The 24,638-nt window shown below is 41.2% G+C and overlaps 1 protein-coding gene across 1 annotated transcript; it reads left to right on the forward strand.

Moving 5' to 3' along the window:
• Positions 1 to 539: 539 nt before the first annotated feature.
• On the forward strand, positions 540 to 24,377 carry rfx6 (regulatory factor X, 6). Its single transcript, XM_062436810.1, has 20 exons — positions 540 to 696; positions 3,565 to 3,730; positions 6,317 to 6,440; positions 6,957 to 7,018; positions 7,113 to 7,190; positions 8,215 to 8,242; positions 8,326 to 8,433; positions 9,455 to 9,532; positions 9,640 to 9,753; positions 11,048 to 11,097; positions 11,779 to 11,938; positions 12,039 to 12,183; positions 12,967 to 13,076; positions 13,871 to 13,988; positions 17,389 to 17,511; positions 18,632 to 18,838; positions 19,706 to 20,027; positions 21,598 to 21,956; positions 23,007 to 23,207; positions 24,220 to 24,377. The coding sequence occupies exons 1-20, from the start codon at positions 540 to 542 to the stop codon at positions 24,375 to 24,377; spliced, it is 2,868 nt and encodes a 955-aa protein (XP_062292794.1).
• The last annotated feature ends 261 nt before the right edge of the window (positions 24,378 to 24,638 follow it).

The following is a 24,638-nucleotide window of genomic DNA, read 5'->3' on the forward strand; positions in this document are numbered from 1 at the left end:
TGTAAAAGCTCATTTTTGTCTCTTTTATCCTCATATATAAGTTTGTAAGGAGCCAGCTGAGTGTTTGGCGGCAGGATGGATGGATGGACAGATGGATGAAGGTTTTTCTGTTAATCATTAATAACCTGGATTAGCCCCCCAGTCTTCTGTAAATATGATGAATGTGTCCACGGCTTCATTGGCTCTGCCCTCCTCCTCTTCCTCCTCCTCCTCTTCCTCCTCCTCCAGCAGCAGCAGGAGCAGCTCTGCTTTATTAGTCTGAGGTTTTATCATCAGCGCAGAGAGTTTAACACTTTTTCTTCAGCTTCAAATGACAAAAAAATGCTGGATTTTATCTTTTTTTTTTAATGTTTTTATGGATTTGTGTGAAGCTCGAGTTGATTTAAACTATATTTAAAGGATTTATTTGCAGAGTTGGACTAATGATCTACTGTGGATTTGTTTTTCACAGCAAGCAAAACATCACTTTTTTTCTTCTTTAGTTGACTTTTATTTATTTGATTTTTTTTTTTTGTTATTATTGAGGACTTTATGTCACCATGCCGATGAAACGCAGCAGTGAGAGCTCAGCCAGGGATGAAGTGTTTCTGATTCACTCTTTAAACAAAACGTTGTGCAGCTCGCCGCAGGAAACACGCACCGACTTTAACGGACAGACGCTTCTTCATCAGGAGGATGACTCTGGGATTAAATCAGGTAAATAATACATTAAAAAAAAGCAGCACATTCTTAATTAAAATGGTTTTAAATGCTAAAAACAACAACTAGCTGACACCTTATTGGTTTATATTTATTATATAATTCTAGTTTATGAGTCTTATGCTGTATTTTCTCCTTTTTTCTTCAATTAATCTTCATTTTTAGAGGCTAAATCAGAGCCTGTGCAAAGGTTTCACATCTGTTCAGGTGAAGAAAAACACATGCACAGATCAGCCACATGGGGGCGCTGCAACTACAAACTTTACATGGTTAAACTTTCCCTCTTTTTTATAGTTTTAAATCTATATAAAATGTAAAAAAATGCATCAAAGAGAAGCAAAGGGAGCAAAATATAGATACTTAATAGATGGTTATTTAAATAAAACTAATGATTGTGGTCACTTCTTATATTTATTACTTTATTTATTATAAAACAAAATCTCATATTATAAAATGGGACTGCGCCTTTATAATGCAAATGTTATTTTTTCCATTAATGATGAGCTTCATGTTGCTTTAGAGGATTTTTACAGCAATATATTTGAAGTGCTGATGATATAATATACCAATATAACGTCTTTTTCTTCTCATATGAGGCTTAATAGGAAATATAACAAGTAAACAGAGAGTTAGAGGCTGAGGGAAGATTATAATTAACAGTCTAAGAAGCATAAAATAATGTATTTCTTTATGTTTTCTATCGTTTTGGCTCCGACATGTCGAGCTGGGACGATGGTAATGATTCACAAGCAGCAGGTGAAAGTGTGATCTGTAAGTGAAATAAGAGAAAATCAATAAAGAGACATGAAAACAGATGCAGGTGTTATGTTATGCAGCTTTATATGTAAATAGTGATTCTGAATGTTAAAAAAATGAAAAACAGACAGATGATGGTTTGCTCCTGCTGCACAGATTTTAACCAAAACTTAATAATTGTAATTTATCCTGCAAAACTAAATAAAAAAGAACATAAACAAAGGAAATTAAAGCTTCAAAACAAAAGATTTTGACAGTAAAGACAAAAGATTTTAGAGGGAAATAAAAGTCAAAATAGGAATAAATGTTTTAAATGTAAAATGTTCCATTAGTAGAGAAAGACAGCTCAGATATTACACTTCACTAGTGTCCACAATGTTAAATATGATCTGAAATGACACTTTAGAGAATAATAAAAGCTTATAAAATGGTGCAAAATAAGTCTGAGAATAAACTAAAGGAAGTACTACTCCCCCTACTCCTCCCTATAATAACTATATAGTACTTTTATTACAGTTGCAGTTAGATATTCATATTGTTATGGGTAATATTTCATGTTATGTATAATATATTATCATATTTATCATATTCTTCTTTATTTCTCTATTTATTTGGTTTTATCTAAGCTGATAATTGTTGTAATTCACTGTGTAAAAAATACATATATCTATCTTTTATTTAAAATTAAGATTCATAATATATTTAATCATATTAAGACTCATTTTTCATGGTGTGATGCAACTATTTCAACTTTATTTATATAGTGTTTTGATCCAAAGTGCTTCACACAGAGGAAAAACAAACGAATAAATAATAAAACAATAAAAAAATAAATCAGAATGGTGATAAAAAATGATTAAAACAACATAAATAATAATAATAATAATCTTCTTAGACAGCAGAAAGACGAGCTTCTGTGTAAACTATACCTGTAATAAATCAAATATATATGAGGATATTAACATCTGGATTCTTCTATAAACTACAGTGTGTATTTTATTTCCCTTAAATCATTCACTGGGAATAACATCAGTGAGTTTCTTCATGTCTTACAGCCTTTAAAAAAATACTGTGTCATGGAAACAATGATATATTATTTATGTTTATCGTGTCGTCCTCCCGGGTCAAATTGACCCCGTCTCTTTGACTGTTCCTTCCTTCCTTCTGTCCTTCTTTCCTTCCTTCCTTCCTTCCTTCCGTCCTTCCTCCCTTCCTTCTGTCCTTCTTTCCTTCCTTCTTCCTCCCTCCCTCCTTTACTTCCTCCCTTACTTCCTCCTTTCCTTCCTTCTTCCTCCCTTCGACCCTTCCTTCCTTCTTCCTTCCTTCCTCCCTTTTTTCCTCCCTTCCTTCCTCCTTTCCTTCCTTCTTCCTCCCTTCGACCCTTCCTTCCTTCTTCCTTCTTCCTTCCTTCCTTCCTCCTTTCCTTCCTTATTCCTCCCTTCCATCCTTCCTTCCCTCTTTCATCCCTCCCTCCTTTCCTTCCTTCATCCTCCCTTCCTTCCTTCCTCCCTTTTTTCCTTCCTTCCTTCCTCCTCCTTTCCTTCCCTCTTTCCTCCCTCCCTCCTTTCCTTCATTCTTCCTCCCTCCTTTCCTTCCCTCTTTCCTCCCTCCCTCCTTCCTTCCTTCCTTCCTTCCTTCCTCCTTCCTTCTTCCTTCCTCCCTTCCTCCTTTCCTTCCTTCTCCCTCCCTCCTACCTCCCCCCCCCCTCCCTCCTACCTTCCTTCCTTCCTCCCTTCTTTCCTTCCTTCCTTCCTTCCTTCCTTCCTTCTTCCTTCCTTCCTTCCTTCCTCCCTTCCTTCCTTGACTCGAGGACAACAGGAGGGTTAAGGTAGCAGCACTTTACAACTAACTCAGGTTTCCTACTTCTCTTGATCTTTCTTATCTTATTTTTTTAGCCTTTTTTAATCTTTTTTAAACTTTAATATATTATTGTTGTCTGCATATTTTCATCATGTGTAATTGTGTGTAAAGGAGAGCTAGTAAGGAAATCATTACATTGTCTGAACCTCCATGTTGTCACCATGCATATGACAATAAACTCCAAAAAATGTGCCAAACTTTCCTCTTTATGATCTCTTGTGCTGTATTTCTCTGTATGTTTTTCCTCAGAAGCCGAGGACAGTAACGAGACTCCTTCCTCCGAGGAAGACCAGGATCTGGTGGACTATAACCCGGACCTGAGCGTCCAACAGAGCATCTCCTCGTCCTCCAACAGGAAGACCATCAGTCAGATCATCAAAGACAAGAAGAAGCAGACGCAGCTCACCCTGCAGTGGTAATTACACACTGATCCCAACCTTCAGCTGTCAGTCGACCACTGACTGTGTGTGTGTGTGTGTGTGTGTTGTGTGTGTGTGTGTGTGTGTGTGTGTGTGTGTGTGTGTGTGTGTGTGTGTGTGTGTGTGTGTGTGTGTACTCATTTCCTCCCGCCTTCACTCTGACACTTTTTACCGGCTCTCAAAATGACACACAAAAAAAAAGACTGTGTTTGTTTCCTTCCTCCTTTCTTTCCTTCCTACCTCCCTCCTTCTCTCTTTCCTCCCCCTACTTTCCTCCCTTCCTTCTTTCATTTCCTCCCTCCTTTCTTCCTTCTGTCCTTCTTTCCTTCCTTCCTTCCTTCCTCCCTTCCTCCTTCCTTCTTTCCTTCCTCCATCCCCCTTTCTTCCTTCCTTCTGTCCTTCTTTCCTTCCCTCCTTCCTTCCTTCCTTTCCTTCCTTCCTCCCTCCCTTCCTACCTCCCTCCTTCTCTCTTTCCTCCCCCTACCTTCCTCCCTTCCTTCTTTCCTTTCCTCCGCCTTCAGTCTGTCACTTTTTGCCGGCTTTCAAAATGACACACAAAAAAAAAGACTGTGTTTGTTTCCTTCCCTCCTTTCTTTCCTTCCTACCTCCCTCCTTCTCTCTTTCCTCCCCCTACCTTCCTCCCTTCCTTCTTTCATTTCCTCCCTCCTTTCCTTCCTTCTGTCCTTCTTTCCTTCCCTCCTTCCTTCCTTTCCTTCTTTCCTTTCCTCCCTTCCTTCATCCCTCCTTTCCTTCCTCCCTCCCTCCTTTCCTTCCTTCCTTCCTTCCCTCCTCCTTTCCTTCCTTCTTCCTCCCTTCCATCATTCCTTCCTTCCTTCCTTCCTTCCTTTCCTCCCTTCCTCCCTTCCTTCTTTCATTTCCTCCCTCCTTTCCTTCCTTCTGTCCTTCTTTCCTTCCCTCCTTCCTTCCTTTCCTTCTTTCCTTTCCTTTCCTCCCTTCCTTCATCCCTCCTTTCCTTCCTCCCTCCCTCCTTTCCTTCCTTCCTTCCTTCCTTCCCTCCTCCTTTCCTTCCTTCTTCCTCCCTTCCATCATTCTTCCTTCCGTCCTTCCTTCCTTCCTTCCTTCCTCCCTTCCTTCTTTCCTTCCTCCATCCCCCTTTCTTCCTTCCTTCTGTCCTTCTTTCCTTCCCTCCTTCCTTCCTTTCCTTCTTTCCTTTCCTCCTTCCTTCATCCCTCCTTTCCTTCCTCCTCCCTCCTTTCCTTCCTTCCTTCCTTCCTCCTCCTTTCCTCCCTTCCATCATTCCTTCCTTCCCTTCCTTCCTTCCTTCCTCCCTTCCTTCTTTCATTTCCTCCCTCCTTTCCTTCCTTCTGTCCTTCTTTCCTTCCCTCCTTCCTTCCTTTCCTCTCTTTCCTTTCCTTTCCTCCCTTCCTTCATCCCTCCTTTCCTTCCTCCCGTCCCTCCTTTCCTTCCTTCCTTCCTTCCTTCCCTCTCCTCCTTTCCTTCCTTCTTCCTCCCTTCCATCATTCCTTCCTTCCGTCCTTCTTCCTTCCTTCCTTCCCTCCCTTCCTTCTTTCCTTCCTCCATCCCCCTTTCTTCCTTCCCTTTTGTCCTTCTTTCCTTCCCTTCTTCCTTTCCTTCCTTTCCTTCCTTCCTCCCTTCCTACCTCCCTCCTTCTCTCTTTCCTCCCCCCTACCTTCCTCCCTTCCTTCATCCCTCCTTTCCTTCCTCCCTCCCTCCCTCCTTTCCTTCCTTCCTTCCTTCCTTCCTTCCCTCCTCCTTTCCTTCCTTCTTCCTCCCTTCCATCATTCCTTCCTTCCTTCCTTCTTTCCTTCCTCCACCCCCCTTTCTTCCTTCCTTCTTTCCTTCCTTCCTTCCTTCCTTCCTTCTTCTTCCTTTCCTCCCGCCTTCAGTCTGTCACTTTTTTGCCGGCTTTCAAAATGATACACAAAAAAAAAAAGGCCGTGTTTTCCTGGATACTTCATTTAACAGCTGCCATTTCAACTCCCACTCAGCTATTACATTGGCAGCACACACACACACACACACACACACACACACACACACACACACACACACACACACACACACACACACACACACACATTATTAGGGACTACGGATGCAAATTAGCAGCTTCGCTATAATCCTGCATGTTTACAGAGATGTTTAAATATCAATGTTCATCAATGTGCATCCAAAAATAAAGTATTATTATTATTATTAGTCATGCTTTAACCTGGTATTATTTTATATTTTGGCATTATATTTTATATTGTGTGGTGCAGACTGGTTTGTTTCTGTGCAGCTGTTCAGGGTGAAATCTGCTGTTTTGGACAAGTTCTTCCTCCCTGATAACTCTGACTTCTCATAATATCATTTTTTATACTTTTTATACTTTATACCACTTAAAATAGTCTGTTTTTCTCTCCTTAGTTCTCTCCTCTTGCTGTTTTCTGCCCTTACAAACCCTCCTCTAAAATATAGTCTTGTTCTTCTAATCAAGAATTATACATTAGTTAAACCTTTGAAGTTTTCTACCTGTATCTTATGTCTATTTCCTGTATTTTTGTGGTATGAATATGATGCTTCCCCCCCCCCCCCCCTTCACTGATGTGTGTTAACAGGCTGGAGGAGAATTACATAGTGTGTGAAGGAGTGTGTCTGCCTCGCTGCATCCTCTACGCTCACTATCTGGACTTCTGCAGGAAGGAGAAACTGGAGCCGGCCTGCGCTGCAACGTTTGGGAAGGTGCGTGTGTGAAAGATATGTCAAAAATATGACATGTAATGGTTGATAATGTGAAATCAGACGTGGATATATTCAGAGTTCTTATATAATGTTATGTTACTTCTGTAAATCCAAATGCATGAACAATAATACAGTTTAAGGACAATATATTAATGCAAATTCTGGACATCATGATCTGGGATATTGTCATTTTATATGTTTGTTTTTAGCTTGAAAAAAACACTTAACATATTTTTGCTGTTGTTAATATTTAAAATGATCCAATTAAGGGTTTAAAAGGCCTTAAAACTCAATTTTGGTGAAGTTAAGTATGTTTAATTTGTAATAAATGAAGTTAAACATGCAAAGAAAGTCATTTTTGTTTAATAGAGCCTGACGTTTTTTCTATCAAAATGCATTTATTAATATTCTGATGGCAGAGTTACAGCTTTGTCATTTGAAACTGGAAAAAAAGGAAACAATCTTTTAACTTTTTAATACAATAACTTTATATTTCTTTATCTTTCTTCTCATCAGACGATCCGACAGAAGTTTCCTCTCCTAACGACAAGAAGGCTGGGAACCAGAGGACACTCCAAGTAAACATTTAAATCTTTTATCACTTTGAATTCAGGGTTTCTTTGCAGCTTTTGAATATAATCTATTTATCTTTACACTTCTCACACTTTACAGATATCATTACTATGGAATTGGGATCAAAGAGAGCAGCGCTTACTATCACTCTGTGTATTCTGGGAAAGGTTTGACCAGGTAACATTTCCTCATCTCTTCTTCTTCTTATATTTTAATCTCCATCTTTTTATTGATCATGCTGCTGTGCACTCTTTTATATATATTTGTGCATTTCTTGTGCACAGTAGTTATGTTGCTTTCTGTTTTGTTTCAGACTGTTTTGCAGAGTTTATTCTCTCTTAAAAAAAAAAGGAAAAAAAGTGTATTAAGTCAAATATTGTGCTGTTTTAATCCCTTAAATGTTCTGTTTCCTCCCTTCCTTCCTTCCTCCCTCCCTCCTTCTCTCTTTCTTTCCTTCCTCTCTCTTTCTTCCCTTCCTTCTTTCCTTCCTCCCTCCCTCCTTCTCACTCTCTTTCCTCCCTTCCTTCTTTCCTTCTTTCCTTCCTCTCTCTTTCCTCCCTTCCTTCTTTCCTTCCTCCCTCCCTCCTTCTCTCTTTCTTTCCTTCCTCTCTCTTTCCTCCCTTCCTTCTTTCCTTCTTTCCTTCTTTCCTTCTTTCCTTCTTCTCTCTTTCCTCCCTTCCTTCTTTCCTTCCTCCCTCCCTCCTTCTCTCTCTCTTTCCTCCCTTCCTTCTTTCCTTCTTTCCTTCCTCTCTCTTTCCTCCCTTCCTTCTTTCCTTCCTCCCTCCCTCCTTCTCTCTTTCTTTCCTTCCTCTCTCTTGCCTCCCTTCCTTCTTTCCTTCCTCCCTCCCTCCTTCTTTCCTTCGTTCCTTCCTCTCTCTTTCCTCCCTTCCTTCTTTCCTTCCTCCATCCCCCTTTCCTCCCTTCCTTCTGTCCTTCCTTCCTCCGTCCCTCCTTCTTTCCTTTCTTCAGAAGAACATGGCTGCTCACATCTTAAATAAATCTGTAAATGTTAAAGCACAGTAAACAGTAAAATATTTAATAATATGAAAATGATGCATTTCTGTAAAAGTAAAAAACATGTGCAAGGTTTTCTTTCAAAGATCTTAAAAGTTGAAACACTACTTTTAATATTTTAAAAACCTTGTTGATCAATTTAAAGAATCATCATTTAAATCTAAGATCAAATGTGTTTTCCTTACAGATTTTCAGGCAGTAAGCTGAAGAACGAGGTAACTCTTTCGCTTACTTTAAACAAAAACTATTTTGATATTAAATGAAGAAAACATTCTGCTGACACTGATGTTTCCTGCAGGGAGGATTCACCAGGAAATACTCACTGAGCTCTAAAACAGGAACTTTGCTCCCTGACTTCCCGAGCGCTCAGCATCTCCTGCTGCAGGGAAACATCTCCAGAGAAAAGGTTGGTGGTAAATTTACTATTATTCATTATTATAAACACACTGAGGAACTTTACAGCTTCTATCTGCAATGATTTAACCCTCCTGTCGTCCTCCCGGGTCAAATTGACCCCGTCTGTTTTGACTGTTCCTTCTTTCCGTCTGTCCTTCCTCCCTCCTTCCTTCTCTCTTTCTTTCCTTCCTCTCTCTTTCCTCCCTTCCTTCATTCCTTCCTCCATCCCCCTTTCTTCCTTCCTTCTGTCCTTCCTTCCTCCCTCCCTCCCTCTTTCCTTCCATCCTTCCTTCCTTCCTTTCTTCCTTTCATTCCTCCCTTCCTTATTTCCTCTGTCCTTCCTTCCCTCCTTCCTTCTCTCTTTCTTTCCTTCCTCTCTCTTTCCTCCCTTCGTTCATTCCTTCCTCCATCCCCCTTTCTTCCTTCCTTCTGTCCTTCCTTCCTCCCTCCCTCCCTCTTTCCTTCCATCCTTCCTTCCTTCCTTTCTTCCTTTCATTCCTCCCTTCCTTATTTCTTCTGTCCTTCCTTCCTTCCTTCCTTCCTTCCTTCCTTCCTTCCTTCCTTCCTCCTGCCTTTCCTTCCCCCTTTCTTCCTTCCTTCTGTCCTTCCTTCCTCCCTCCCTCCCTCTTTCCTTCCATCCTTCCTTCCTTCCTTTCTTCCTTTCATTCCTCCCTTCCTTATTTCTTCTGTCCTTCCTTCCTTCCTTCCTTCCTTCCTTCCTTCCTTCCTTCCTTCCTTCCTTCCTTCCTTCCTTCCTCCTGCCTTTCCTTCCTCCTTTCTTCCTTCCTTCTGTCCTTCCTTCCTCCCTCCCTCTTTCCTTCCATCCTTCCTTCCTTCCTTTCTTCCTTTCATTCCTCCCTTCCTTATTTCCTCTGTCCTTCCTTCCTTCCTTCCTTCCTTCCTCCTGCCTTTCCTTCCTCCTTTCCTCCCTTCCTTCCTTCCTGACTCTAGGACAACAGGAGGGTTAAAGCAGAAAACAAACTTTCTTGATTGATGAATTGGCTGTAAGTGATTTCCTGTCCCTTCTCCAGGTGGACACTCTCATCATGATGTATAAAACACACTGTCAGTGCATCCTGGACAACGCCATCAATGTTAACTTTGAAGAGGTGATAATTACTGTCACATGAGAGCATTTTATTATCTAATAAATAAATAAACCAGTTTCCTGTCCACTCAAACTGATTTAAACTCTTCAAATATTTTAATGTTTCAGATCCAGAATTTTCTGCTCCACTTCTGGCAGGGAATGCCCGACCACCTGCTGCCGCTGATGGAGAACCCGGTGATAGTCGACATCTTCTGCGTCTGCGACTCCATTTTATATAAGGTTGTTATAAAATCATGTTTATATCTGTCTGTTTTGACTGTTCCTTCTTTCCTCCCTTCCTTCCTTCCGTCTGTCCTTCCTCCATCCTTCTCTCTTTCCTCCCTTCCTTCTTTCCTTCCTCCATCCCTCCCTCCTTCTTTCCTTCCCTCCTTTCTTCCTTCCTTCTGTCCTTCCTTCCTCCTTCCTTTTTTCCTCCCTCCCTCCGTCCCACCTTACTTCTTTCCTTCGTCCTTCCTTGCCTTCCTCCTTTCCTTCTTTCCTTTCCTCCCTTCTATCCTCCCTTCCTTCTTTCCATCTGTCCTTCCTCCCTCCCTCTTTTTCTCTTTCTTTCCTTCCCTACTTCATTCCTCCCTCCCTCCCTTCCTACCTTCTTTCCTCTGTCCTTTCCTTCCTTCCTCCCTACCTCTTTTCCTTTCTCCCTCTCTCCCTCCTTCCTTCTTTTCGTCCTTCCTTCCTTCCTTCCTTCCTTCCTTCCTTCCTTCTTCCTCCCTCCCTTCCTTCCTTCTTCCTCCCTTCCTTCCTTCCTTCCTTCCTTCTTCCTTCCTCCCTCCCTCCTTCTTTCCTTCCCTCCTTTCTTCCTTCCTCCCTTTCTTTTTTCTTGTCCTTCTTTCCTTCATTCCTCCTTTCCTCTTTTCCTTTCTCCCTCCCTCCCTCCTTCCTTTTTTCCTCCCTCCCTCCGTCCCACCTTCCTTCTTTCCTTTGTCCTTCCTTTCCTTCCTCCCTTCTTTCCTTTTCTCCCTTCTATCCTCCCTTCCTTCTTTCCATCTGTCCTTCCTCCCTCCCTCCTTTTCTCTTTCTTTCCTTCCCTACTTCAATCCTTCCTCCCTCCCTTCCTACCTTCTTTCCTCTGTCCTTCTTTCCTTCCTTCCTCCCTACCTCTTTTCCTTTCTCCCTCCCTCGCTCCTTCCTTCTTTCCTTTTCGTTATTCCTTCCTTCCTTCCTTCTTCCTTCCTCTCTTCCTTCCTCCCTCCCTTCCTTCCTTCTTCCTCCCTTCCTTCCTTCCTTCTTCCTCCCTTCCTCCCTTCCTTCTTCCTTCCTCTCTTCCTTTCTCCCTTCCTTCCTTCTTCCTCCCTCCCTTCCTTCTTCCTCCCTTCCTTCCTTCCTTCTTCCACCCTTCCTTCCTTGACTCAAGGACAACAGGAGGGTTAAAATAACAATGGTAAAATGTATTTTAGTGACTGATGAATAAATATAAATTACCACTAAAGGCAAAGAGGGTTTATAATCTAGGAAAGAAGCTTTTGCAATGTTGCTTTTGATCAATGTTGAACTAAACATTTCTTCACTGTCTCAGGTTCTAACAGACGTTCTGATTCCTGCTACGATGCAAGAGATGCCCGAGAGGTTGGTTTCTTCTACTTAGTTTTTAAATTGAACCATATTATAGTTCTGTGCTAAACATTCATAAACATTTCTGTATTATTGACCAACGAGTTGTAAGTAAAAGAACACAAATATGATCCTAAAATTGCAGTGAAAATTAAAAGGGTAGGGCGAGTTGTCCAACCAATCAGAAGCTCAATGGTTCAATCTCTGGCTTCTCCAGTCCACATGTTGAACTGTCCTTGGGTACTGAACTCCAAATTGGTCCAAACAGCTGCATGTGAGTGTGTGTGTGTGAATGGGCGAGCATGGAAACATCTGTAAAGCGCTGTGGATAAGAAGTGCTGTATTGATCCTGGTGTGCAGCTTGGTGCTTCACATGGCAGCCTCTGTTGTCAATGGGTGAATGAATGAATGAGTGAATGTTGGCATGCATTGTTAAGCACTTTGAGTGGTCAGTAAGACTAGAAACGTGCTTTATAAATGCAATCCATTTAATATTTACCATAAAACTTGGTGCCTCTCCATTCCTAAAGAAGATAAACATGTTGGATTACTTACCAGTCTTTTTTCTTCTTTCATCTCCTGCTACCAGAAAACTTCAGCTTAGTTTTGTGAAAACATCAAATATAAGATCATAGTTATTTGTAGGAGGACGAACGATTGATTATCTGACCTTTTTTTAAAAATGTTGTTCTTTAGTCTTTTAGCAGACATCCGCAACTTTGCCAAACACTGGGAGCACTGGTTAGCTTCCTCCCTGGAGAACCTCCCAGAATGCCTTGCAGCAAAGAAACTCCCCATTGCACGCTGCTTCGTCTCCTCCCTGAAGAGACAGACCTCGTTCTTACACCTGGCACAGGTACCACATTTGCTCGATAGTCAGCATTAGTCATGATTCCTTTCTCTTTCTCCCCTCTTACCTGTTTCCTGTCTTTTACTTTGACATCTCACCCTTGCAGATAGCTCGTCCAGCCCTGTTTGACCAGGCGGTGGTGACCAACATGGTGCTGGATATCGACAGTGTAGATCTGAGCAGCATCAGCTCGCAGCCGCTACTCAGCGTAACAGCGACCGGCGATCAGGACCAAGACATCTACTCTGAGTGTGAGACAGCTGCTTAAAAATCCAACTCATATTTCCTGAGAGTAGATTATTCTGTGATGATCTCCAAGATAGAAAAGATGAGGCTAATCAGGAGTTCTTTGTTAATGCATTTTCATCAGACAGCATGCAGGATAGATATAACTGTGATGATACTCGGCATTCAAGATTCAAGATTCAAGACAACTTTATTAATCCCTTGGAGGGCAATTCATTTGACAGCTCGCACCACAACATACTCGTACACATAAATAACAAGATAAAAAACACAGAAGAAAGAAGAAGAGTTGGCAGCTGTGTGCAAAAGTGCAAAAATCAGTGTGTAAAGTCAGCAGGCCCTAGTCCAATGAATAGTTCATTGAGAGGAAGCCTATACAATCGCCAAAATCGCACATATTTTTCAAAATGTCCGACTTCCTGTTGGAGTGACGTCATGGGTCCCACTGTCTTTTTTGCACCACAGTATCCAGATGCACACTGCAATAACAAACAGATACAACTGGACCTCATAAAGATTTGTTCAGCAGCATGTCAGGTATTTCCCAAGAAGCAACCTAAACAGAACATGATCCTTGCATCTGAGGCCTCGCCAAGTATTGTTATCCAATGTGTCGGTATTTTCCAGTAATCTTAGAAAGTCAGGCACTAAAACATGATCCATTGACCATACCGTGAACCAACAGACATGAAAAACATGCCAACATTTCCTCAAAATGACATGATGGAGATTTGTGTTAATCATGCAGCTTCTTGTCTCATCTTGTGGTCTTTTCTTTTCCTCTCCAGATGATTCGATCACCGTCTTTCGGGAGCTGAAAGAGCTGCTGAGGAAGAACGCCACAGTGGAGTCCTTCATCGAGTGGTTGGACTCCGTCGTGGAGCATAAAGTCATCAAGGTAGCAGCTCTGTTCTCTATTAACCCTCCTGTTGTCCTCGAGTCAAGGAAGGAAGGGAGGAAGGAGGGTGAAAGGAAAAGAGGAAGGAAGGAAAGAAGGACAGAGGAAAGAAGGAAGGGAGGAAGGAAGGAAGGAAGGAAGGAAGGAATTGAAGGAGGAAGGAAGGGAGGAAAGGAAGGAAGGAAAGAAGGACAGAGGAAAGAAGTAATGAAGGAAGGAAGGAAGGAATTGAAGGAGGAAGGAAGGGAGGAAAGGAAAGAAGGAAGGGAGGAAGGAAGGAAAGAAGGACAGAGGAAAGAAGTAAGGGAGGAAGGTAGGGGGAGGAAAGAAGGAAGGAGGGAGGGAGGGAGAAAGGAAAAGAGGAAGGGAGGAAGGAAAGAAGGACAGAGGAAAGAAGGAAGGGAGGAAGGTAGGGGGAAGGAAAGAAAGAGATAAGGAGGGAGGGAGGAAAGAAGGAAGGAAGGAAGGAGGAAAGGAAAGAAGGAGGGAGGGAGGAAGGAAGGACAGAAGTAAGGAAGAAAGGGGGATGGAGGAAGGAAAGAAGGAAGGGAGGAAAGAGAGAGGAAGGAAAGAAAGAGAGAAGGAGGGAGGAAGGAAGGACAGACAGACGGAAGGAAGGAAGGAAGGGAAGAAAGAAGGAACAGTCAAAACAGACGGGGTCAATTTGACCCGGGAGGACAACTGGAAGGTTAAATCTCTCTCTGTGTGTGTGGCTGGATAGACTCACTTGATCAATCCTGCAAATGTCATCTTGTGCAATCAACCAGTTTTCTTGTCCTTCTCTTGGTCTGCAGCCCGGTAAGCAGAGCGGTCGGTCGGTGAAGAAGCGAGCTCAGGACTTCCTGCTCAGGTGGAGTTTCTTTGGCGCCAGAGTGATGCACAACCTCACGCTCAACAACGCCTCCAGCTTTGGTGAGAAGATATTACCCCACAAGTTTAGAAAGAGCTTCAAGTAATACTTTTCTAGACAACCTGGAGTTTAATTTAACATGACACAGAGGGAGCAGGCATTGACCAAAACCCTGAGAAACATCCGTCAACCCCTGTTCAACTAGACCTTATTGATTTTTTAAAAGAGGTTTCAGGGTATTCATTTTATATTTAATAAACTATACAGTGCCGTCTCTACCATCAAGGAGTATTTCAGGGAAATTTGACCCCATCTCTTTTGACTGTTCCATCTTTCCTTGCTTCCTCCCTCCTCCTTCCATACTTCTTTCCTTCCTTCCTTCCTTCCTTCCTTCCTTCCTTCCTTCCTTCCTTCCTTCCTTCCTTCCTTCCTTCTTTCCACATTCCTTCCTTCCTCCCTTTCATCTTTCCTTCCTTCCTTCCATCTTTACTTCCTTCCTCCTCTACTTACTTCCTTCCTCTTTTCCTCCCTCCATACTCCTTTCCTTCCTTCCTTCCTTCCTTCTTTCCTCATTCCTTCCTTCCTTCTTCCCCTCCTTCCCTCTTTCTTTGCTCCCTCCTCCTTCCATACTTCCTTCCTTCTTTCTTTCTTTCCACATTCCTTCCTTCCTCCCTTCCTCCCTTTCATCTTTCCTTCCTTCCTTCCATCTTTACTTCCTTCCTCCTCTACTTACTTCCTTCCTCTTTTCCTCCCTCCTTACTCCTTTCCTTCCTTCCTTCCTTCCTTCCTTCCTTCCTTCTTTCCTCATTCCTTCCTTCCTCCCTTCCTCCCTTTCATCTTTCCTTCCTTCCTTCCATCTTTCCTAATTCCTTCCTTCCTTCTTTCCTTCCTCCCTCTTTCTTTAATTTTTCCTTCGTTCTTCCCCTCCTTCCCTCTTTCTTTGCTCCCTCCTCCTTCCATACTTCTTTCCATACTTCCTTCCTTCTTTCTTTCTTTCCTCATTCCTTCCTTCCTCCCTTCCTCCCTTTCATCTTTCCTTCCTTCCTTCCATCTTCACTTCCTTCCTCCTCTACTTACTTCCTTCCTCTTTTCCTCCCTCCTTACTCCTTTCCTTCCTTCCTTCCTTCCTTCTTTCCTCATTCCTTCCTTCCTTCTTTCCTTCCTCCCTCTTTCTTTAATTTTTCCTTCGTTCTTCCCCTCCTTCCCTCTTTCTTTGCTCCCTCCTCCTTCCATACTTCTTTCCATACTTCCTTCCTTCTTTCTTTCTTTCCTCATTCCTTCCTTCCTCCCTTCCTCCCTTTCATCTTTCCTTCCTTCCTTCCATCTTTACTTCTTTCCTCCTCTACTTACTTCCTTCCTCTTTTCCTCCCTCCTTACTCCTTTCCTTCCTTCCTTCCTTCCTTCTTTCCTCATTCCTTCCTTCCTTCTTTCTTTCCTTCCTTCTCTTTACAGTCTACAATTACAAACTTATTCCGATTTTTGCGTACTCATACCTGAAATAAGGCTTTATTGCGACTGATGATTCGCATGCCTTAAGCCTCCTGTGTGTGATATGTGGAGAAGAGGTGTTTAATGAGGCAGTGAAACCTTCAAACAAACAACAAACAACAAGTGAAAACAACATGAGCAAACAGACCAGAAGCAAATACTAAGAGCTGCTACCTCAATAAATGCTACTTCTCTGAGAGCTTCGTACTCAGTGGCTAGCTGGAAGTCGAAGAAGCATTTCATTATCGGCAAAGTATTGATTCCCTCTCTCCTCTCTCTTTTTCTCTCAACCCAACCAATCGAGGCAGATGGTCGTCCACCTAGAGTTCTTTCTGTTTGAGGCCAAGTGCTGCTCATGTAGGAATGGTGGAGTTTCTTTAAATTAAATTAAAGAATATGGTTTAGACCTGCTCTGTGTGTAAAGGGCTTTTGTTGTGATTTGGTGCTATATAAATCAATATTGGTTGATTGATTGATTGACTCTGCCTGCTGCCACCTGCAGGCATTCTGGGGTCAAAGTTGAGGTTGAATATCCTGAGATAGACACAAAAGCAATGAAAACGTTTCCATCTCCATTATCATACGTCTATGAAGTGAAGCTTTATGCAATGAATGCAAAGAAAACTAAATTACGTAATAGATCGGACATGAGGAACATCCTGTCTCCCATCACTAATCAATCGGACCATCTTGTTGCAGGGAAACAAGTCCAAGTTTAGACCTGTTATAACAGTGGTATAAAAATATCTTCAAATGACAATAATATCGTTTATCGCGATTATTTCTGAGCCAATATATCGTCCAACTAAAGTAGTTATAGTGACAGGACTATCCAGGGTTCCCACCGATTCAGTGACATTTATATGATCATGCAAGAGATATATGCACTCTGTGTTTAATACTCCTCCAACCCTTCAATCTGCAAGACTATTATCAATATTATCTGATCCACGGTGCAAAAAAGGTTGGGGACCCCTGGCTAAGATGGACCACCATGGACACTTGTAAAAGACATATGAGACATTTAGTTTAAGAAGTGTTTCGACTGTTCAAGATGTAAAGCCAAGACAATGACTTGAAACCTGAACCTTGTTATGTAGAACAGAAAACGTCCTGTCAAGAAGGATTTATGATGTAATGATCTCCTAAACAAGTATATTATATTTGAAGTATAGTTGTGTCTTTAATACCTCCTCCAACTCTCCAATCTGCAAGACTATTATCAATATTAAACTGATCCACGGTGCAAAAAAGGTTGGGGACCCCTGGCTTAGATGGACCATAGACATATATTTAAATAAGAAAGATTTAGTTTAAGAAAGCCCAGACAATGACTTGAAACCTGAACCTTGTATGTAGAACAGAAAAGTCCTGTCAGGAAGGATTTATGATGTAATGATCTCCTAAACAAGTATATTATATTTCGAGTATAGTTTTGTCTTTAGCCTCTGGTGTACTTTCCTTGTGTTGTATATTCATGCTGTTTGTATTTGGTCTTTCTTCTCCATCACTCAGTCTACAGGATGTGTTGACCGTACACACAAACACACACAAACACACACACACACACACACACACACAAACACACACACACACAAACACACACACACACACACACACACACACACACACACACACACACACACTCTAATACTAAGCCAGCTTGCGGCAGATTGCTACAATAGCGTCATAAATTGTAATGGCCAGACTCACCTTGATTAAACAAAGTCTTATCTGCGGGCCGCGTGCTCTCTGTTCAAACACACGCACACAGAGTTCGTGTATGTGAATAAACACTGACCATTTGGTCTCTGAAGTCGCAGCAGCTCAAACACAGAAGGTTTTAAAAACCTGAGACCCTGCAGGTCAAACAAAGAGCAGCTTGATCCTAAAAGGTCAAACAGTAGACACACACGAATCGTCACATTTTTTAAAGGTCTAATTCTTTGATTTTTTGTGTTTCGGCATCGACAGGTTCCTTCCACGTGATCAGGATGCTGTTAGATGAATATATCCTGTTGGCTCTGGAGACTCAGTTTAATAACGACAAGGAGCAGGACCTGCAGAACCTCTTGGACAAATACATGAAAAATGCAGGTATCAGGCGTCACAGCAAACACTCAAACAGCTGCCGACATACAGACAGACAGGTGGCGGTAAAAGTCAAATCACACCTACTTCAAATAGTCTTCATGTTATAATCAAAGACACAGTAAAGAGAAATGGGTCAACCCGAGCACAGTTAATGCACATTGTTCCCATAAACATAAATAACCCACATTAATACATTTGAAGTTCTTTATAAAATGACATAAAACCAAGAAAAATGCATAGATTAAGGTGAATTAACATGTAGGAGGTATAAATAGTAAAATAAGACAAATTCAATTGAAAGTACACATACAATGAAAGCAGAGTATAGTTCCTAATTATAATTATTAATGTTTAATCTTCGTCTATATCACAGTAAATGCATAGATTAAAGTGAATTAACACGTAGAAGGTATAAATCCTAAAATATGACACATTAAATTAAAGGTCTATTGTTTGTTTTCATGGCAAGTTTATTAATTAAGCAGATTTTAAACACAGAGGCAATTCAACAGCTAAATGGGTCAGTGATAAATAAGAGTTGGCAAGATGAGAACTGTAGAAAATATGTTAAAAATTGTTTTAAAAGCAGCATCAGGTTTGTTAAAATGTACATTTTTGTATTTTTGTTGGTTTTATATCATTTGAAATGACATTTGCACCATTTTTTTACCAAAAGTAAGACTGAATGCTCCTGAAAAAGTCAAATGGTGTAACCACAGTAGAATGATAAATATTAAATAATGTAATATTTAGAACAATTGTATTCCATTAGCTTTATTTAATATAAAAAGTTATAATGTAAGATCATGCCAAACTAGTTGATATGGTGTTTATTGAGAATTTACTGTTTTTAAGCAAGTTGAATTATTTGGTACAAAGTTTTTATGGTTACACCACTTAGACATTTTTACCATAATCCTCTAATATATTCTCTCTAAATGGATTAAAAGCAGAAATTTGATGCTGGGTCCACAAAAAAAGAATGTGTGCAAGTTATTCATACGTTTATTTTCACATTTTAACCCTTTAAATTTAAAATAAACCACATGGACACAATAAAACATCATTGACCCATTAACATTAAAAACAACATTTAATTTTATTTAATTTGATTTACTTCCAGATGCCAGTAAAGCAGCGTTCATGGCCTCTCCCAGCTCCTGCTTCCTAGCCAATCGCAACAAGGCCAGCGCTGCCACTGACCAATCAGTGAAGAACGAGTCTCTGGTAGAACACGCCTACATGTCTCTCTCAGCCAATCAGCAGCAAGGTTTGGACACGAGCACCGTCGTCTACCAGGGGACGGACTCTGTTGGGTTCACAGTTCCAGGTAAATGTTTATGAGTTGCACCATAAACACTTTAATCAGACATTAATGCATAAATGTGCGTAATGATATGTCAGTGATGTGTTCACTGCTTGTTTCAGCTGCCCCCTAGTGGCCAAAAAAAGCAGTGAATGCAGGTTTAAGGACTATAACTGTGAGATTTAGGTATGAAATGTGTCTTTATTTGGCACCTTATCAGCAAACAGTAATAATAATTTGTCTTTATAAGTCCAGGACTTTCACAAAACCATAATATACTTAACCTTTGTGTCGTCCTCCCGGGTCAAATTGACCCTGTCTGTTTTGACCCGTTTTTGTTCCTTCTTTCCTCCCTTCCTTCCTTCTGTCTGTCCTTCCTCCCTCCATCCCTCCTTCTCTTTTTCATTCCTTCCTCTCTCTTTCCTCCCTCCCTTTCTTCCTTCCTTCCATCTGTCCTTCCTCCTTCCCTCCTTCTCTCTTTCCTCCCTCCCTTCCTTCCTTCCTTCACCCCCCTTTCTTCCTTCCTTCTGTCTTTCCTTCCTCCCTCTCTCCTTCTTTCCTCTGTCTTTCTTTCCTTCCTTCCTCCCTTCCTCTTTTCCTTTCTCCCTCCCTCCCTCCTTCCTTCTTTCCTTCCTTCTTTCCTCCCTCCCTTCCTCCCTCAATCCTTTCCTTGCTTCTTCCTCCCTTCCTTCTTCCTTTCCTTCCTTGTTTCTCCCTTCCATCCTTCCTTCTTCCTTCCTTCCTTCTTCCTCACTTCCTTCCTTCTTCCTCCCTTCCATCCTACCTTCCTCCCTCCCTCCCATCCTTCCTTCTTCCTCCCTTCCTTCCTTGACTCGAGGACAACAGGAGGGTTAAATAAAAAGCAGATGTATCTTCCCTCCTCTCACACAGGTGGTCAGATGGACTTCTCTCAGGTCAGCGCCCCCCTCATGACGCCCCCTATCTCTCCGGCAGCGTTGGTGCACCGAGGCTCCGTCATCAACCAGGGGCCGATGGCTGGGAGACCCTTGACGTCTTCCTCTTCTTCCTCCTTGTCCTGCTCTTCCTCTGCCTCCTCTTCCTCCTGCCTCTCCTCTCTCAGCGCTGCCATGACGCAGCCCAGCCCCTGCGCCTCCTACCCGGAGACCCTGTACCACTGCTTACCTCAGACCAGCTCCGGTTATTTCCCTCCGGCCAGCGGCTCCTCGACCTCAGGCTACCAGACTGCTCTCAGGTCAGCTTCACTCACCATCAGTGTCATAAACCTGTGATAAAGAGACAGGACAAATATATAATCACAATCATTGATCTCTAATTGATGGGAAACCCTTACAATGATCTGATTTTAATCATAATTAGTTGTATTTTATCTATTTTTTAGGGATAAAATGTAAAAATCTAGTTAATTCAAATGCTTTTTTTTATTCCTCAATCTTGTTTCCCTTCAAATTTCTTCTGATATAATGAATCACAGATGCAGTCTTTATAAGTCTTCATAAAAGGAGTTAAAGATCCTCTCTGGACATGTGTTAAAACATATAAAATGACTGGAACAATACTGTATATCTGGTGTAAATACTGCGTTAAAATCCATAAAATTACATAAACTCCTTTTCCTTTATGCTAATATTTCATTTCAAGCAATTTACTAATTTACTGTAAAGTCCATCGTCAGTGTTTGTGCACTGGAGGCTTCAAGTTTTCACATCACACCTGTGCAGGTTGAATACTGGACCAGGATTGGCTTCAAACTAATTAAAATGTCACAAATCATTCTCATTGGCCCGTCCATTAAAATCAGATTTTCAATGAGCTCACAGAAACTTTCCACTTTCAGCAGATGAATGTGAAAACAAACTCACCACATACATCATTCTGCTCAGTGAAGCTCATGAAATATTGTCTCCAGTGGCCATGTGGTGGTACTGCAGTAGAATGCGCCACTTTTAATTACGTTCATACAAAACTTTGTAATTCAGTTTGCTCTTAAAAACTAAAAAACTTGTTCCCAGCTGAACCACTACAGTCAGCCTCCGGGTTTTTTATGTGTTTTGCCCTTTAAAAAAAAAATTAAAAATTAAACTATACATGTACTGGACTGTTCAACATTGCCCAGAGTGAAATTTCAAACAGACTGCTTGCATTTTATTCTGAAGAAAAAAAAATCTGAATATTATCATAAAATCAATCAAAACTCACATATTTTAAAACTTGCAGCAATGCCTGCAACCAATAATTACACAATCAATTATCAGCAGTTAATCAAGCAGATGTTTTGTCTGTAAAATGTCAGAAAATAGAGAATAATGTCTGTTATAATTCTGAAAAGCTCAAGAGTCATCTTTAAATATCATGTTTTCTGTTCAGTTTACTATTATGTCACAGAAAAGCTTCAACATCTCACACTGTACAGCTGCAAACAATCAATATTTGACAGTATTAATTCATGTAAACAATTATTAAGAATTAATAAGTAAAATAGTTGCCAATTTTCTGTCTGTTAACTGATCATTGTAGCTTTACCTGCAGCATTAAAGCTGTAACTGCTTGATGTTATATCATTGGGAAATCTAGCACTTGTTACTGAGCCTTTAAGTCTAATTGGTGTTTGAGTTTATGGACATCTTACTGTTACATAAATAATAAAACACACGTGAAACCTTTCTTACATTGGTGCTGGTAGAGATCTTATGTGTGTCTGTAGGAGTGTTTTTGGAGTGAAAGTTGCATTTGGCATTTATCTTCTTAACTCATCACTCTTTGATTATTAGTGTGGATTTATGCTTTGTGTGATCTGTGTTCAGGCCTCAGACTCAGAGTCAGTGTCTAGCTTCGGTTCAGACTTCGTCGCTGGCCTACCACCTCTCCCGGTTCCCCTCCTTCAACGAGCAGCACCTGACCAAAGACGTCTTCTACAATCATCATCCTCATCATCACTCATCCAACACCAACAACTGCTCCCTGACGCCTTACGCCTCAGCGGTCCGGCCCGCATCCGGCTACGGTTCAGGCACAGATCCGGTCCAGACTGAGCAGGGTCTGGATGCTCCGACAGCAGCCCAGATCCTGGACTCAGCAGAGGGGTTCGGCTTTGTGGGGGCCGGACTGAACCCTTCCAGCGGTGGGTGTCAGGGACAGACGTACTCTGCTGCAGGACACAGTGGTGAGGAAAATAAATCACTTCAACTTTGACTCCATCTTTATAAACTTACACTGCAAATACCCTCAGAATTCCCAAAATTTGAAAGATAGGAAACTTATGCACAGTACAGCTTGAATATCTAATTTAATTTAACAGTACAGTCCTTCTGTCTTGGGTTTGAATATATTAACTTAAACAATTAAGGATAAAATGAAGACTCTTAGAAATCTGAGAACCCATGATGCATTAAGTTGCATTGCTGCTCACGACTGCAACTGTGTTCTTGTTTTCTGTGTTGTGTTGCAGCAATACAACCAGCCAGTTAAAAACAAGGTTATTTTTTAAAATTCAGTTGAAATTTAGGGATATTTGACACTTTGACTTACAGTTTGTTGTGTATTTTAGATGCAAATGTCTGTACATACATTCAAACTCTGTTAAAACTTTAAAGTTTTCAAGTCAGTGAGATATCAACTTTAAACTTTTACTTTTACATAAAACACATCAATTCCTTTGACTATTATGAGGAAATTGAATATAAATATATGACAATAAGAAATGTAACATATTTTATGAGCTCTCATGATCAGGCAATGAACCACCTCTATTGTGTTTTTGTGGTGAAAACACATTTAAATTTAAACTGATAAATAAATGAAATAAATAAAAACGAATGATAAATGAATGAAACTGTACAATACTAGTATTTCAGGTATACTATTACTTTCAGTTCAACTGTGCAATATATATATATATATGTATGTATAGGCTATATATTTAACTTTAAAATCTGTCCAATATTGTTTTTTTATTGCTTTTGTACTTATTTATTATTTATTGTTAATTTTACTGTTCTATTTTAACTATCCACTTTGCTGCTGCAGTAATGTAAATTTCCTCACCATGGGACTAATAAAAGGATTATCTTATCTTAAAATAAAGACCTACATCCAGTGCTCAAATGCTCTGAAGCAGACCTGATTGTATATGTGCACAAACCAAATGGTGTTTAATTATAAATGCATTTTTTGGAAAACAGGAAGTCCATGTCAAACGTTCCTCTTGTGTTAGGTTACTTTGGAAACAGCAGCTACCTGGACAGCCAACGGATGACATCACTGGTTGACCAGCACGTGTCTGTCATCAGCAGCGTCGGCAGTCTCCGTCCTTTTCCTCCAACTTACTCTGAAGTCCACGATCCTCTCAACATCCTGGACGAACCGGGAAGGAAAACAACCGGAGCGTATTTCACTGAGGCCGAAACCGGAGCAGGTAAACAGTCCGGATGGATAGATGCACAAAACTTAAAGACTCTCTATGTTAGTGTGAACTCTGAGACTCTGTGTTAGTTGAACATTTTCAGCTTTTGGTGACAAGGATCTGACTCGGGGACACCGAGATGAACAAGTTTTAGGATTGACAGACAAAAACTTATGGCACCACATTTGAAAGATATGATAATAACATAAAACGTTTATACCTTGCAGTTGTAAGTAATCATAAGTAGTACAGATTGGTTGGAATTATGGTCTGTAAATCAGAAATCTCAGAAGCTTGTGATGGATATTTGTCTTTCATACAGTACACATAAAAGGATCTTCAAGGATATACACATAGCAGCACTGAATAATACAAATACAATTTTAGTGTATTTAGTTCTAGCACTACTCGGCTCGACTCGGTTTGGTACCAGGACCGACCTTTTCCATTACTATAGTACCTACTCAACGTGAGCGGGGTCGTCATAGCACGGCTTTGCGAAACTGCCGTGACTTTGTTTTATACGCGACACAAACACATAAACAATGGAGGACATGGAGGACATGGTGTACTTGCTGCTGTATGAGGCTTTCTGTCTCACACAAAGCAAGAAAAGAGAAACCAATCTCTGTAACGCTGTTGTTGGTATTTAAAAATGCCGGGTTTGATTCTTGTGTGGGACGGCTCATGACTCTTCCAGTGACTCTTCTGACCAATCAGTGGCCGGCAGTCTGTTGACGTCACATGTTAGTATCAGCTCGGCTCGCTTGGAACCTCGGCAGAGCAGATACTAAAAAAGTACCCGGTACCTGGTACTATCCCTGATGGAAAAACGAGTCGAGTCGAGCTAGAACTGTATAGTGGAAAAGCGCCATTAGTCTCTGAGAGTAGTTCTGTGTAAGGCAGATGCTACTGTCACTCTAGCTTGTTGTGCTACATATCACAACCTCTTAACTTTATACTATATCATACATTTACAAAAGTATGTTTAAATCTTTCACAGATCATTCTCTTTCCTCGTCAGGATCTGCTCCCTGCATGTACGGAGTTCCCTCTCCGTTCACCTCCCAGGATGCACTGCTCTCCCAGCAGCGTGTGCCGTCTTCTTCAAACGTGCAGGACCTGGTTTCCTCGCTGCCCCCCATCAACACCGTCTTCATGGGTGCAGGAGGAGTGCAGTGACAATGAAAACACAAACCTCTGCGGGAGGATGGTCCTGATGTTCAGAGTCCAGCTCCCATCAGAGGAACCAGAGAGTCTGTGTGCTCAGTGGAGAGAGTGAGGTGATGGACATGTGACAAGGACACACTAACGTCAAACCCTGGACACCCAAACTGTAGGTAAAGTATGAGTCTTAGCTTGAGAAGCCACCAGGACATTTCTGCTTTAACCATCAACATAGAAAAACATTTTATCTGGAAAAGACCTTCTGTATGTCTATAT

This window comes from Scomber scombrus, chromosome 17 (assembly GCF_963691925.1).
Source record: "Scomber scombrus chromosome 17, fScoSco1.1, whole genome shotgun sequence".
Taxonomy (NCBI): Eukaryota; Metazoa; Chordata; class Actinopteri; order Scombriformes; family Scombridae; genus Scomber; species Scomber scombrus.